This window comes from Gossypium arboreum, chromosome 7 (genome assembly GCF_025698485.1).
Source record: "Gossypium arboreum isolate Shixiya-1 chromosome 7, ASM2569848v2, whole genome shotgun sequence".
Lineage (NCBI taxonomy): Eukaryota > Viridiplantae > Streptophyta > Magnoliopsida > Malvales > Malvaceae > Gossypium > Gossypium arboreum.
In genome coordinates this window covers 86,085,742-86,098,485 of record NC_069076.1, presented here as the reverse complement: position 1 = coordinate 86,098,485, position 12,744 = coordinate 86,085,742, and the positions used below count along the sequence as shown (strand labels likewise).

Here is a 12,744-nt window from a genome sequence, read left to right as displayed (position 1 = left end):
TACAGTCCAAGCCCAAATCCAAGGAAAATGGTGGGGGAGACAAAGACAAGGAGAAAAAGAATGGTAAGGCGTAAAATGCTAAGCGAGACAAGTCATGAGAGAAGAAAGGGTCGATAAGTTGCTTCCTTTGTCAAGGCTCGAATAGGGTAAGGGTCTGTACAAAAATCTCTTCACTTTTTGCCATCGAGGGGGATGGTGGGACAAAGAAATTGACCAAAAATCTTAGTTTAAAATTAGGGTTGTCGAAGAAAAATTGGGTAGAGGATTGATATTTGTAGACATCTCTGTAGTTGGCAAAAGATTGAATGCGCTTGTTGATACAAGTGCGTCAAATTTGTCCATGTCCAAAGAGACTGCTCGAGATCTTAGGCTTAAGGTTGAGAAGGAGTCAAGTTGGATCAAGATAATTAATTCAAAAAGCATTGAAATAGAAGGTGTGACAAAAGGAGTGGAAATCCAACTTTGCATTTGGACTGGTAATGAGACTATAAAGTAATACCACTTGATGACTTTGACTTTGTGGTTGGATTAAGTTTTCTTGACCGAATTAAAGCATGTGTTGTCCCTATTGTCGACTATATGTTGATCTTGGATTCAAACCATCGATGTGTGGTGCCAATGAAAAGAAAAGGGTGTGAAAGCCAAGACACTATTAGAAATCTAATTTTCTAAAATGGTACGTAGAGATGAAGTCTCCTACCTAGCCACCTTAAAGGTCGATGAAGTCGTGAAAACTATTGGTGAGATTCTAAAGGAAGTGGGACAGTTAATGCAATCATTTCGTGATGTGATGCCTGCTGAGTTGCGTAAGAAGTTACCACAAAAAAGGGAGGTGGATCACAGGATTGAGTTAATGCCCAACATGGAACCGCTGGGTAGGGCCCCATATCATATGTCCCCGCCAGAATTAGAAGAGTTGTAGAAACAGTTGAAGGAGATTTTAGATGTTGGATTTATTAAACCATCTAAATCTTCATTCGGTGTACCAACATTGTTTCAGAAGAAACACAATGGGCCGTTAAGGATGTGCATAGATTATTGGGCATCAAATAAAATCACTATGAAGAATAGGTACCCAATTCCACTCATTATAGATATGTTTGATCAACTTGGTAATGCGATATAATTTACCAAGTCGGATTTGCGGTTGAGGTGCCATCAAGTCAGAATAGCCAAAAGCGATGAGCTAAAGACCATGTGTGTGACTCGTTATGGCTCATATGAGTTCCTTGTGATACCTTTCGAATTTACGAATGCTCCAGCCACATTCTACACCCTAATGAATAAGGTACTTCAACCTTTTCTAGATCGTTTTATGTTTGCTTATCTTAACAAAATTGTGGTGTACAGTAAGTCGCTTGGAGATCATATAGAACATTTGAGGGAAGTGTTCCAGACCTTATGAGAAAATGAGCTTTATGTCAAAAAAGAAAAATGTTCACTTGCTTAACGCGGGGTACCATTTTTAGGCCACATTGTGGGAGGTGGCAAAATTCTGATGGATGTGATTATTATTTATGCTGTAATTATAATTTATGATTGATTTGGATTGAGTGTGGCAAAAAAAATGAAAATTATATGGTTTTTTATATATGCAAGATTAGAAAATATATATATAATAAAGGAAAAATTAAGTTTCCTTAACTCATTTCTAGTCCACTCATTTATTAACCAATTTTTTGAAACAAAATCAGGGCCACTATTTTTGAAATGCAAAAATTTGAGTGATAAAAGAAGTATGTGTTTAGGCACTACATTGGCATAAACAAAGGCCATGTTGGCAGACATGGATTTTGCAACCTGGGGCGCAAATCTTAATGCAATCATCGTCGTTAATGCATCGAGCATCCTCCATGAACACCTTAGGTGGCCAACAAAAGCATTTTCTGGTGTTTGTGTCATCACAAATGCGACCATATTTGCACTTGAATCTATAGTCTATGTCACGAGAACATTCTGCTGCTTCCAAGTTTGATACATCTACAAATTAACAACAAATTTTACATCAAGTAAATATTTCATTTAACTAATTTGTTAAACCCACATATGTATATGAACTCAAGATTTTCTGGGTTTGAATTATGGTATTTGCAATTTTTTTCTCTTATGATATATGATGATAAAATATCAAAATGGAGAAAGAATGTGTATACTAACAAGAGGCTAGAAGCAAGGCAATGAGAAGAGAAATAATGCCAAAAGAAGCCATAGTTTGAAAATTAATGGAATGAAAGATGAAATTAAGAACCAATTATCTATTTTTTGTATGTATTGTGGATGAAGCTGAGCTAATGATGGACAAAGAATGGTAGGTAATGAGGATTTTATAGCAAATTTCTCTACATGTAAAGTTTTACTAACCTAATATTAAAACCATAAATAGTGAACTAATAATATACTTACCGTTTATCAAATAAAAATGATATACTTTCCCACTTAATATTATAACCATAAATAGTTAACTAATAATATACTTACCATTTATCAAATAAAATGATATACTTGCCAATTTTGTAGCATAAAAAGATTTGGATATCTTGTCCATTATTTTTTTTCTCATCCATTAATTTCCAAATACACTAAGGGTACATTTGGTTGGCTATAATGGAATAAGGCTGTAATTGAATAGAGTTGTAATGGAATAGAGCTGTAATCAGTAATTCAACTGTTTGGTTGAATGGAATGGAATAGAACTGTAATAGTATTCTTGTGTTTGGTTGAATGGAATGATGTTGTAATAGTATAAGGAAAAAAACTAAAATGACCAGAATACCCTTAGCAGAATTTTTTTTAAATAGATGATTACTATTATTGTTATTAAATTTTAATAAGATTATTATTAAAAACAATTTAATAAAAATAATAAATAATTTAACCATATTTTAACATAATTACTATTAAATATAATTTAATAAAATTCTTAATATAATTATTATTATATGAATTAAAAAATCATAATATATAATACTATAAAAATAATATATAATCTACTTTATTATATTTAAACGCAATACATATTTAATGTGCTAAAATATCATTAGTGAAACAAATAAATTAATTATTCTACAATAAAAATAAAATATTAGAAGTAATAAATAACTTGAGAATTATATTTCACATCCAAACATAATATTCATATATTAACAAAAAGTTATATGATTTCATTAGTTTATATGTAATAATCCATATGTTATAAAATTTTACAACCTCAAAAAGTTACAACATTGTAACGACATTCTATCATGTCATTATACCATCCAAATATTACAAACCCAAAATGTTACCAAAATATCATCAATACAACTATGATTTTTAATGGTCAGCAAGAAATCTTCCGACCCATTTCAATCGCACAGCAGAAGGTAAACTAAAGAAAATAAGCATTTGCGTTGGATGATCTGGAATTTTGCTCAATGCGTGATAGCACTCATCCTCAGTTAAACCTTCTACTTCACATAATGTTGGATATAATTTCAGAGCACTTTCTTGAATGGCCATTTCTGACTTTTGTTGAATTAGCACTTCAAAGGCAATACTCTTATTGATTTCAAGGCCAATGCCCCGTATGTTTTCCGCCAATAAAATGACAACATCATTAAATGAAGTAGAAGAATCACTTGCATCAAAAATCTTTTTTTTCTTCTTTGATAATGTGGAATCACCTTCGTTTCTAGTTGGTTGTGGTTGTGTAGTTGAAAGATCCATGTCATCCAAAGAAACATCAGCTTCGCATCCATGGGGATCGTTTCTTTCTTCATGAGTATTTGTAGTAGCTACATCCTCAACATCTATTTCTTAAATAATATCAACGGCTGTTTGAGCATTTTTCCCAATGGCTCGATCTTTTGTGTAGATGGCAGTAAGTTGTTCATAATAAGGGAAACTCCGATGTTTGAATTGAGCAGCTGCTTTATGACTCTATAAAAATGAGGAATTCATATTAGATATAAGTTTGGTCAAAATAAGATAATAAAGACTTGAAATAATTCTTACATTTATATATGAGTTCCACACTGCATCTTCAGCAACAACAAGCTGCCTATGCTCATCCCAACCAAAGTCGCTATTGTTTTTTCCACTAAGCATCTCATAAACGATTGACCAATCCCTTTTCAATGTCCTAATCCTCGATTCAAGATCAGGTTTAGCCTTTAACATGGCATTGGGTAAAAATTTTTCTAACGTTTTTTCCAACTCATTTAGATAACCGGCTTTGAATCCCGTATTTGCATTAAAGGTTCCAACATTGTACAAGTCGACTATACAAGCAACCAATGCAGCATCTTCTTTTGGAACCCATTTCCTTTTGATTCCTCAAGAATTTTGGGAAGAAACACTTGATTTTGAAAAACCTGACATAACTATTTTAAGAAAAAACGCAAATTAAAATTCAGTTCAATATTATACATCAAAAGGTCAACACTTTATAAAATTATAACACATGATGAATCAAAAGAAAATAAATTATCATTCACCAAGTCTAGTACAATACAAAAAAACAATTCAAACACCCCAAAGTTTCATAAACTAGATATATGAAATAACATACACAACTTAACGTTTACTATTTTTACTCTAAACCTAATTAATTTCTAGATGCTTGCCATTCATCGAACATTTGGTTGGCTAGTTCTATCCTCTAAGTAGCCCATGCATCCGATGGATAAATATTTACGATATTCGGTTCATCATCATCTGTCACATTACTAGGTAATCCTTCTCCCAACTCCGCTTCAATAGGATCAAGACTCATATAGGTTCGAATAAAATTATGAAGCAAACAACATGCAATAATGATTCTATTATGCACCCTTACATGATAGAATGATGGACTCCTAAGTATTTCCCATCTAAGTTTTAATAACCCAAAACATCTTTCAATAACATTACGCGCTGAAGCATGTTTCATATTGAAAAGTTCTTCTAGACTACTTGGCTGGTAACCCTGACGCCACTCATTCAAATGATATCTTTGTCCTCTTAAAGGCTTAAGAAATCTCTCAGAATTTTTGTATCCAGCATCAACTAGATAATAACAACCTATAAAAAGAAACTATTTATCATGATTAATTTCCCCAAAAAGTATGATCTTAAAAATTAATTCAAATTCCTCTAATTTTGTACTTTACCATGAAGAACTTTTAATCCATGTCTCCTACTAATAGCATCTTAAAGAACTCGTCTATCAGCAACAGAACCTTCCCAACCAGGAAGAACGTAAACAAATTGCATATCAGGTGTACAAACACCTAACATATTTGTTGCTATGTCACTTTTTCACTTTCAATATCTAGGTTTATCAACTGTTGGAACCCTAATCTTGATGTAGGTTCCATCTAAAGCACCTAAGCAATTCTACATCACATGTATAAAACCTCGGGTTAGGATACTATATTTAAATCTAAATGGACTAAATTATTTTTTTGCTATATATAAAACTCACTCCAATACCTTGAACTATTTCCACCTTAGGTCTGTAGAATTAATTGTAATTGGCTCTGCCTTTTTAAATAACACATCTTGTAAGCGTATGATAGCATTTAAAACATTGTGAAATGATCTACTAACAGTTTCCCTGGACCTATTAAAGTGATGCTTGATAACTCGATTTTTAAGATGATGAGAAATGATATGTAAAAACATTGCCACTTGCTTATCAACAAGCATGTTCCTTGACAACTTCAATCCCCCTAAAGTTTGTAACATCTCACATAGTTTAAAAAAGGCAATTATATTCATCCTAACTTATTCAATACAGTCTCGTCACTAACATATACAAGTCTTTTCACATAATCTCATTTTGCATAAAAATCTAAAATATAGGATCTAATCTTTGGTATATAAGTGTGTAGGCTATGGATGGCACCCAATGCAACTGAGAACCAACTTGCCATTGTACAGATTTGCAACCATATTGTAATAGCAAGACCAATTCTTTTACGCCTCTCACTTTGTACAATTAAGGGCAGACGAGCTATTACTGCAAGATATTAAAGTGTTACATATCTTTAAATTGTAGTAAAAGGGTCACATTTCTCCAATACTAATTTCAATGATAGTAAAACAAAATCAAAGAATTTAATTGCCAAATAACTTACAGTGATTCAGTGAATACAAGATGCTCAACCCTGGATGGAGGAAGCAATCAAACAAGCCAAATAAGAAGAGGAAGCAATAACAACCTGTCAAAGAAAAATAAACCATACATATTAAGAATATTTACAAAGCACAAAATAGAAATTACAACCTATCAAAGATGTTTACAATAACTTATTACAATGAGGTAAAAATAATTGCGACAAAAGAGATTTGCAGACAATATTTGAAGTTTATTAGTATTACAAAAAGACAGGCAAAAGGAACCATTTCATTTATTAGCATACATCATTTTTATTTACACGATAGCATAAATTTGCAATTTGGCACCAACACATGTTGGGTGTGGATATTTCTTTAAGTAAGATTTCAGGTTCAAATTTTATGGATTGAAAAAAAACAGCGTTGTCGTTCAGGGTTCAATGGATTTAGTTGACATCAAATATTGTGGGTCACAAGAGAAAAAACCATATAAAATTCTCAGCAAATGATGTATACTGATGGTGCAAAACAAAATCAATATAAAACATTCCACCACCTTCGAACTTGTTTCATCATCGCCATGAAAAATTCATATTATATGCAATAAGCAATAAAAAAACCGAACAAAAATTAAGACATAGATTGGTAATTCCTAGAATGCTTTTACAAGAAAAAAAATAGTGTCCATTACAGAGTTTTACAACACAGCTCCTTTGTTTTACAAATGGACAATTCATTTATCCCATATCACTGAATCTTATGAAAGGTAGGCCGAAGATGACAAAATCTCATTAAAAGAACAAGTATATAATATACATACAAAAACAACGTTCCTAATCCATGCCAGGTAGACCAATCAGAAATAATTAAAATATGATACCATTTGTTCTTAAACATGTTTAATAATTAGATTCTTTCAATCATGCTTTACCACCACTCATCAACTTACATTAAAATCATTAATTAATTTAAAAACATGTAAATGTGAATAAATAGTCTTCTAAAAATAACTTATGGTAAAATCAATTTTACATTTTCCTACTACATATTACTATTAAAAATAACATATATTACTATCATTAAATCCAGGCTATTTTCTTAATCAATGTAACCACAGTTGGAGTGGTAAAATGTTAACCATCACGGTTTGAGTTTTATGTAATTCATCCTCCTTATATTTGTAAGGATAAAAACAAAAAGATAGTTACAATAATTTATTTAGCTATTTAACTTTTTTAAATTGTTTTAGTTTTTATTTAAATTCTTGGTTTTTCTAGCCCTTAAACTTGTGTTATTTGTGAATCACGATCTCAGATCAATAAGTAATTAATTTTTAAAATATAAAAATTTTAAAAATTGTTTAAGAAAAACTAAAATTTATTAAAACTATTAAAAATAAAAGTTACAAAAATTATTTTTAGTTTTTAAAATTAATCCACGCCAACAAAGTTAACACACAATAACTTTTTTATTCATTTCGGAGTGATTTATTAAATAATGTAAGCTCAAGGGCTAAGAGAAGTGAAAATTTAAATGGATGATTAAAACGACTTTTTTGTAAAGTTGAAGGACCAAATAGGTCATTATATAAAAAATATTAGAAGAGAAAAAGATTGATAACTTAATGACATAGACAAGTTTCAACTTAGTTCCTATCTTGATAATGTCACTGGAGCCAATGCCAATTTGTTCATGTGTACAAATTAAGTGCTGCAGAAGCATACATACATCATATCCCACTGTTGCCTAACACTGAACTACTCGGATTTTCATTATATTAGAATCCATTTCAAGATATCAGTACAGAAAAGCAACCATCATTACCAAAATTATTAAATAGCATTTTGCCAAACTGACAGGTTACTAACTCTCGATTCTGAGAAGAATGTCCAGACCAGTTATTTCAGTAAAATCAAGCATTACCTCAATATGAGTTGCAGCATTATCTCCTTAAAAGATATAAATGAAATGCACATTTTAAATGCAGTAAAATTAGTTGTGATAACATATATGCTCAAAGAACCATATTCAAACTAGAAGAGCTCCCTTTGGGGAGGGAGGGAGGCTAGTTTTACAAGTAACAGGTTGCTTCCTTTTTACCATTCAAGATAGAAAACCGCTAACAAACTAAAGAAAAACCTCCAACTGGGAGCAGTTCCTTATCTCAAAAAAATTTTTACCAGTTGGAAGAAATAATACCATTTTACAAGTAACAGTACAGCTAGCCGACTATAATACAATTTAATAACTCAGATAAAATTTCATTAAGAGATTTTTTATGATTTGTAAGAGAAATTAATTAATAAAATGATAAGTTGTTCACTTTTATTAAACATTTTGAAATAATTTGTTTATAGAAATTGGAGCTACGAAGAATGACAAGTGAGTAATTGAGCAATTTAGATATATGTAATTTTGAAGAAGAGAAGCAGATTACTGAGAAGGATCAAACTGCATCACATGACCTTCAACTCCAACCTATTTGCTTTCCTAATTTGACTCGGATTAGTATCTTCAATTGTGAAAACTTAAAATGTTTCTCCCCGATTACTATTGCTCATGGAGGCTTTCCAAAACTTCTAAGTGCGTCTAATTTGCAAACTCTGGAGATAAGGAGCTCCCAGTTGGAAGAAAGCAATAAAAAGGAAAAAGAAAAAGAAAACAAAGAATACCCTTTTTCTTACAATGCCAAATAGTTTTTAAACTAAGCCAAAAGTTCACTTTTTTACATTTTACACATTAGAAATCAGAACCGCATAAATGGATAAATAACTTCTCATCAACAGAGTAGAAATAAATAAATTAATCAAAGCCCAGAATCCCCAGCTATTACAAATTTATTCCTCCTTTCTAAGGAAACAGTCAAACTCAAATAAATAGAGATGATTATGAAGAGCAATTCAATCACTGAAATCTGCTCGGAGTTGAAGATAACACGAAACTATCAGAAGAAACTAACGCATTTACACAAACAAAAATGATAAAATTAAGAATCTGAGAAACAAAAAAATTGAAAATACAAATCTTTAAAGCACCTAAAATCAAACAACGAAATCGAAATAATACCTGCCCTCTACTAACAATGGGGCCAAGCTTGCAACCTTCTTCCAAGGGATCTGAAATTCTACCGCAATACTTTCCTGTCAAACAAATAACAAGCTTTGACTGGTCATGAATTGGAAATAGAAATATATATATATATAACCAAATTGACAAAGACATGCTACAGGCTTAGTTCAAGAACTCATGATAGCAAAATCTAAGGTGTTCCCTTCTTGGATCTAAGGTGTGACATTCTACAGGCCAAAAGAAGACTAAACAAAGGTCTTAACTTTGAAACGCAGAAAACAAAGGTCGTTCTTCACATTCAAAGGTCGTTCCCATACAAGAAGAGTTATGAAGTTATGAGGAAGGAGAAATAGAATCATGTTTTAGGAGCTCATCATAAAAAAAGAAAATGTACCCTTTGAGGAGATGAAGATGAAGGGCAAATGGATGCTTGATTTGGGGATAAATGTTGGAAGAAATCTGGAGCAGAATTTTAGAGAGAAGAAAGCAAGCTATTTTGGTCCCAAAATGTGAAAATCTATTCGGCGTGTGGTGTTGAATAGCAATTCAGGGCCCCTACCCCTGAATACCTATTACGACAGTTAAGGGAATATGGGTGTAATAGCAAAGCTGTGGAATCACCTAAACAATGAACCAAACGTATGAATTACTGTAGCGTACGGAATAGGGCAGGAATGGAATAGCAATTCCATCCAACCAAACATGCTGTAACTATTACCATTTAAATGTGTAAGGGTCCATCCATGATTTATGAAAGTCATAATTGTGAATGGTGACTGAACTTGTATTGGATAAGAATAGATATAAAAGTAATGGAAGGGAGCCAAATTTGACTTACACAATTCATGAATTAATCCTACACATATAAATGATTATAATTAGTATGTTGGAAGGTTATAGAAAATAGTGGACTTGATGTAAACTCTAAAAATCTCAAGTAAAAAATTAAAAATTTCTTCAAAATTTGAATCACATATCATTTATGGAAATAAAATACGAGCATAAGGAAATTAGATATAGTTCCTATATTAATATTTATATTTTTTAGGGGTAAACTATACCTATAGTCACTCTAATAAATGACTTTCGATTTCCTTTTGATTTTTGAATGGTAACTATAACACCCCTAACCCTTATCCATCACCAGAATAGGGTTACGAAATATTACTGGGCTTTACGGATTAAATACAAACATTTCACAAACATTAAAATACATTTGAAGATTCATTCATTTATTACTCATATTGTCCCTTATATGGGCCCTCGAGGCCCAAAATATGCATTAGAAACAAACCGGGACCAAATCGGAAACTTAGAGAATTTTTTCCTAAATTTCAAAATTTTTCTTAGGACCAGAGGACACATGCCCGTGTGGCCGACCGTGTGGCTCACACGGCTAGGAGACACGCCCGTGTCTTAGGCTGTATGGGTATTCGATGTAAGGTACAAGCTGTGTCCCAGCCTGTGTCCAATTTAGGGTAGCTACCGACTTGGGTCATACAGCCAACCACACACCTGTGTGTTAGGCCATGTGTGAAGTGCAGGGGTCACACGGCCAAGCCACACGCCCATGTGCTAAGCCGTGTGTAAAAACCTGAGCATTCTGTTTTTGAAATTTAAAGGTGCAGGGGACACACGGCCAGACTACACGCCCATGTTCCAGGCCGTGTGACACACACCGCTGAGACACACTCCCGTGTCTCTGCCCGTGTGGACGAAAATAGGCCATTTCAATGCCACTTTTCTCACCCTTTTATTGTCCACTTGCACACAACACTAAAATACATTAATACATTTCAACCAAGCAACCAATTCAAGCAAAAATATGTATTTAACACAATATGTTAACACAAAAATCAATTATCTAAATTTGCCAAACTAACTTCATTCATTGATTTACCAAAACCTACTCCTAATTATATATATACAAACACACACACACATATATATATATATATAATTGTCATTCATAATTATACTTCAAGTTTAGCCCTTTTCAATACATCCTTATACATGCCATATAAACCATAAAATGTACAATAAAATCTACTGGAGTAATCTGGATAGTGTGACCTGATGTGTTGATCCAATCCTCCGAATGTCTTGAAAATCTACAAAGAACATTGAACAACACAAGTAAGCTTAATGAAGCTTAGTAAGTTCGTTAGCTTTAAACATAAATCTTACCGAACATACTAAAACAACTCATTTAAGTAAATCATTCATTTCACATTTCCTACCAACCACAATTTCAGTTGATGAATTCATTTATTTCATCTCAAAATCAACAATATCATTGAGTCTTCAACCATTAATATCAAATATCACTTACCGAATTATCAACCTTTGTCAGAATAATGAACGCCTTATGAATATAAGTACATCGTAAACGAAAGCCTGAGGGCTGAACAGAAGAACATAAGTGCTAACGAAAACCAGTAAAGGTTAAATAAAAGCTCATAAGAGTTTAATGAAAAACCAGTAAGGTTAAACTAAAACTCGTAAGAGTTGAACTGAAACCCAATAAGGTTAACTGAAACTCATATGAGTTAACTGAAGCTTATGAGAGCTAAACAGAAAGCAAACATGAGTGTTCGCAACAAATGCTGAACCTCGGTTTACTTGGGTAATTTTTGCTGTCAATTCCCCTTTTGTACTGAACGATTGTACTCAATCCTACGTTCTATTCACTTTGAACACTTGATTCAATTTTGTAAATTTAATAATAATTTTATTTTCAACAAATATTACAAATAAATACAAAATAACATTTATCAATTAACATATAATATTAAAATTTAACCATACGATCTTACCTGGACTAAATTGTAGAATTCGTAGTAATTTGGGAACTATTCTTCTAATTTCTCTTTTTCTCGTTGATATATAGACTTTTGATCTAAAATATAAAATTATTCATCGATTAGCACATATATCAACCTCATTACACTTTACAATTTATACCCTTCAAATTTTGAAATTACACATTTGCCTCAACTTTTACAGTTTTTACAATTTAGTCCCTCATCAATTTACCCATTAACTGAGCTAATTTTTCTCAATTAACACTTTATCTAATTATTTTATACTATTATTAAGCCTTTTATATTTATAATTTCAATATAAAACCCTAATTCTTAACCTTTTCACAATTTGGTCCTAAAATCAATATCTATCAAAATTACTTAATAAAATCATCATATAACAAAATTAAAGCTTCAAATCCATGTTAATTCATCATAAATATACAGAATTCATCAATGGTAACTTTCAAAATTACCCATAGAATAAAAAACTAATGAAATAGACAATTGGATCTAATTGTAAAAGTCTTAAAAACTCAAAAATTACAAGAAAAGAGCAAGAATTGAGCTCACATGGTGCAAATATATGAAAAAAAAGCTTAGAGGGACTCTTCAATGGCCTTTTTGGCTGAGGAATTGTGAATATATATCTAGATTTCTTTTAATTTGTTATTTTATTTACTTAATTTTGTGAAATTTCCAATTTTACCCTTATTTCTCCTAATTTCAGATTTTTTTCTTGTTAATACTGCCCATCCATACCCCTTTGGGCTAATTTTCTCTTTTAATCCTT

At 31.8% G+C, this 12,744-nt stretch overlaps 1 protein-coding gene across 1 annotated transcript; it reads right to left on the bottom strand.

Moving 5' to 3' along the window:
• Positions 1 to 1,635: 1,635 nt before the first annotated feature.
• Positions 1,636 to 2,296, bottom strand: LOC108488671 (putative defensin-like protein 263). The gene is made up of 2 exons (XM_017792964.2): positions 2,158 to 2,296; positions 1,636 to 1,980 (listed from the first exon to the last, which is right to left on the bottom strand). The coding sequence occupies exons 1-2, from the start codon at positions 2,207 to 2,209 to the stop codon at positions 1,745 to 1,747; spliced, it is 288 nt and encodes a 95-aa protein (XP_017648453.1). The 5' UTR covers positions 2,210 to 2,296; the 3' UTR covers positions 1,636 to 1,744.
• Between the last annotated feature and the right edge of the window lie 10,448 nt (positions 2,297 to 12,744).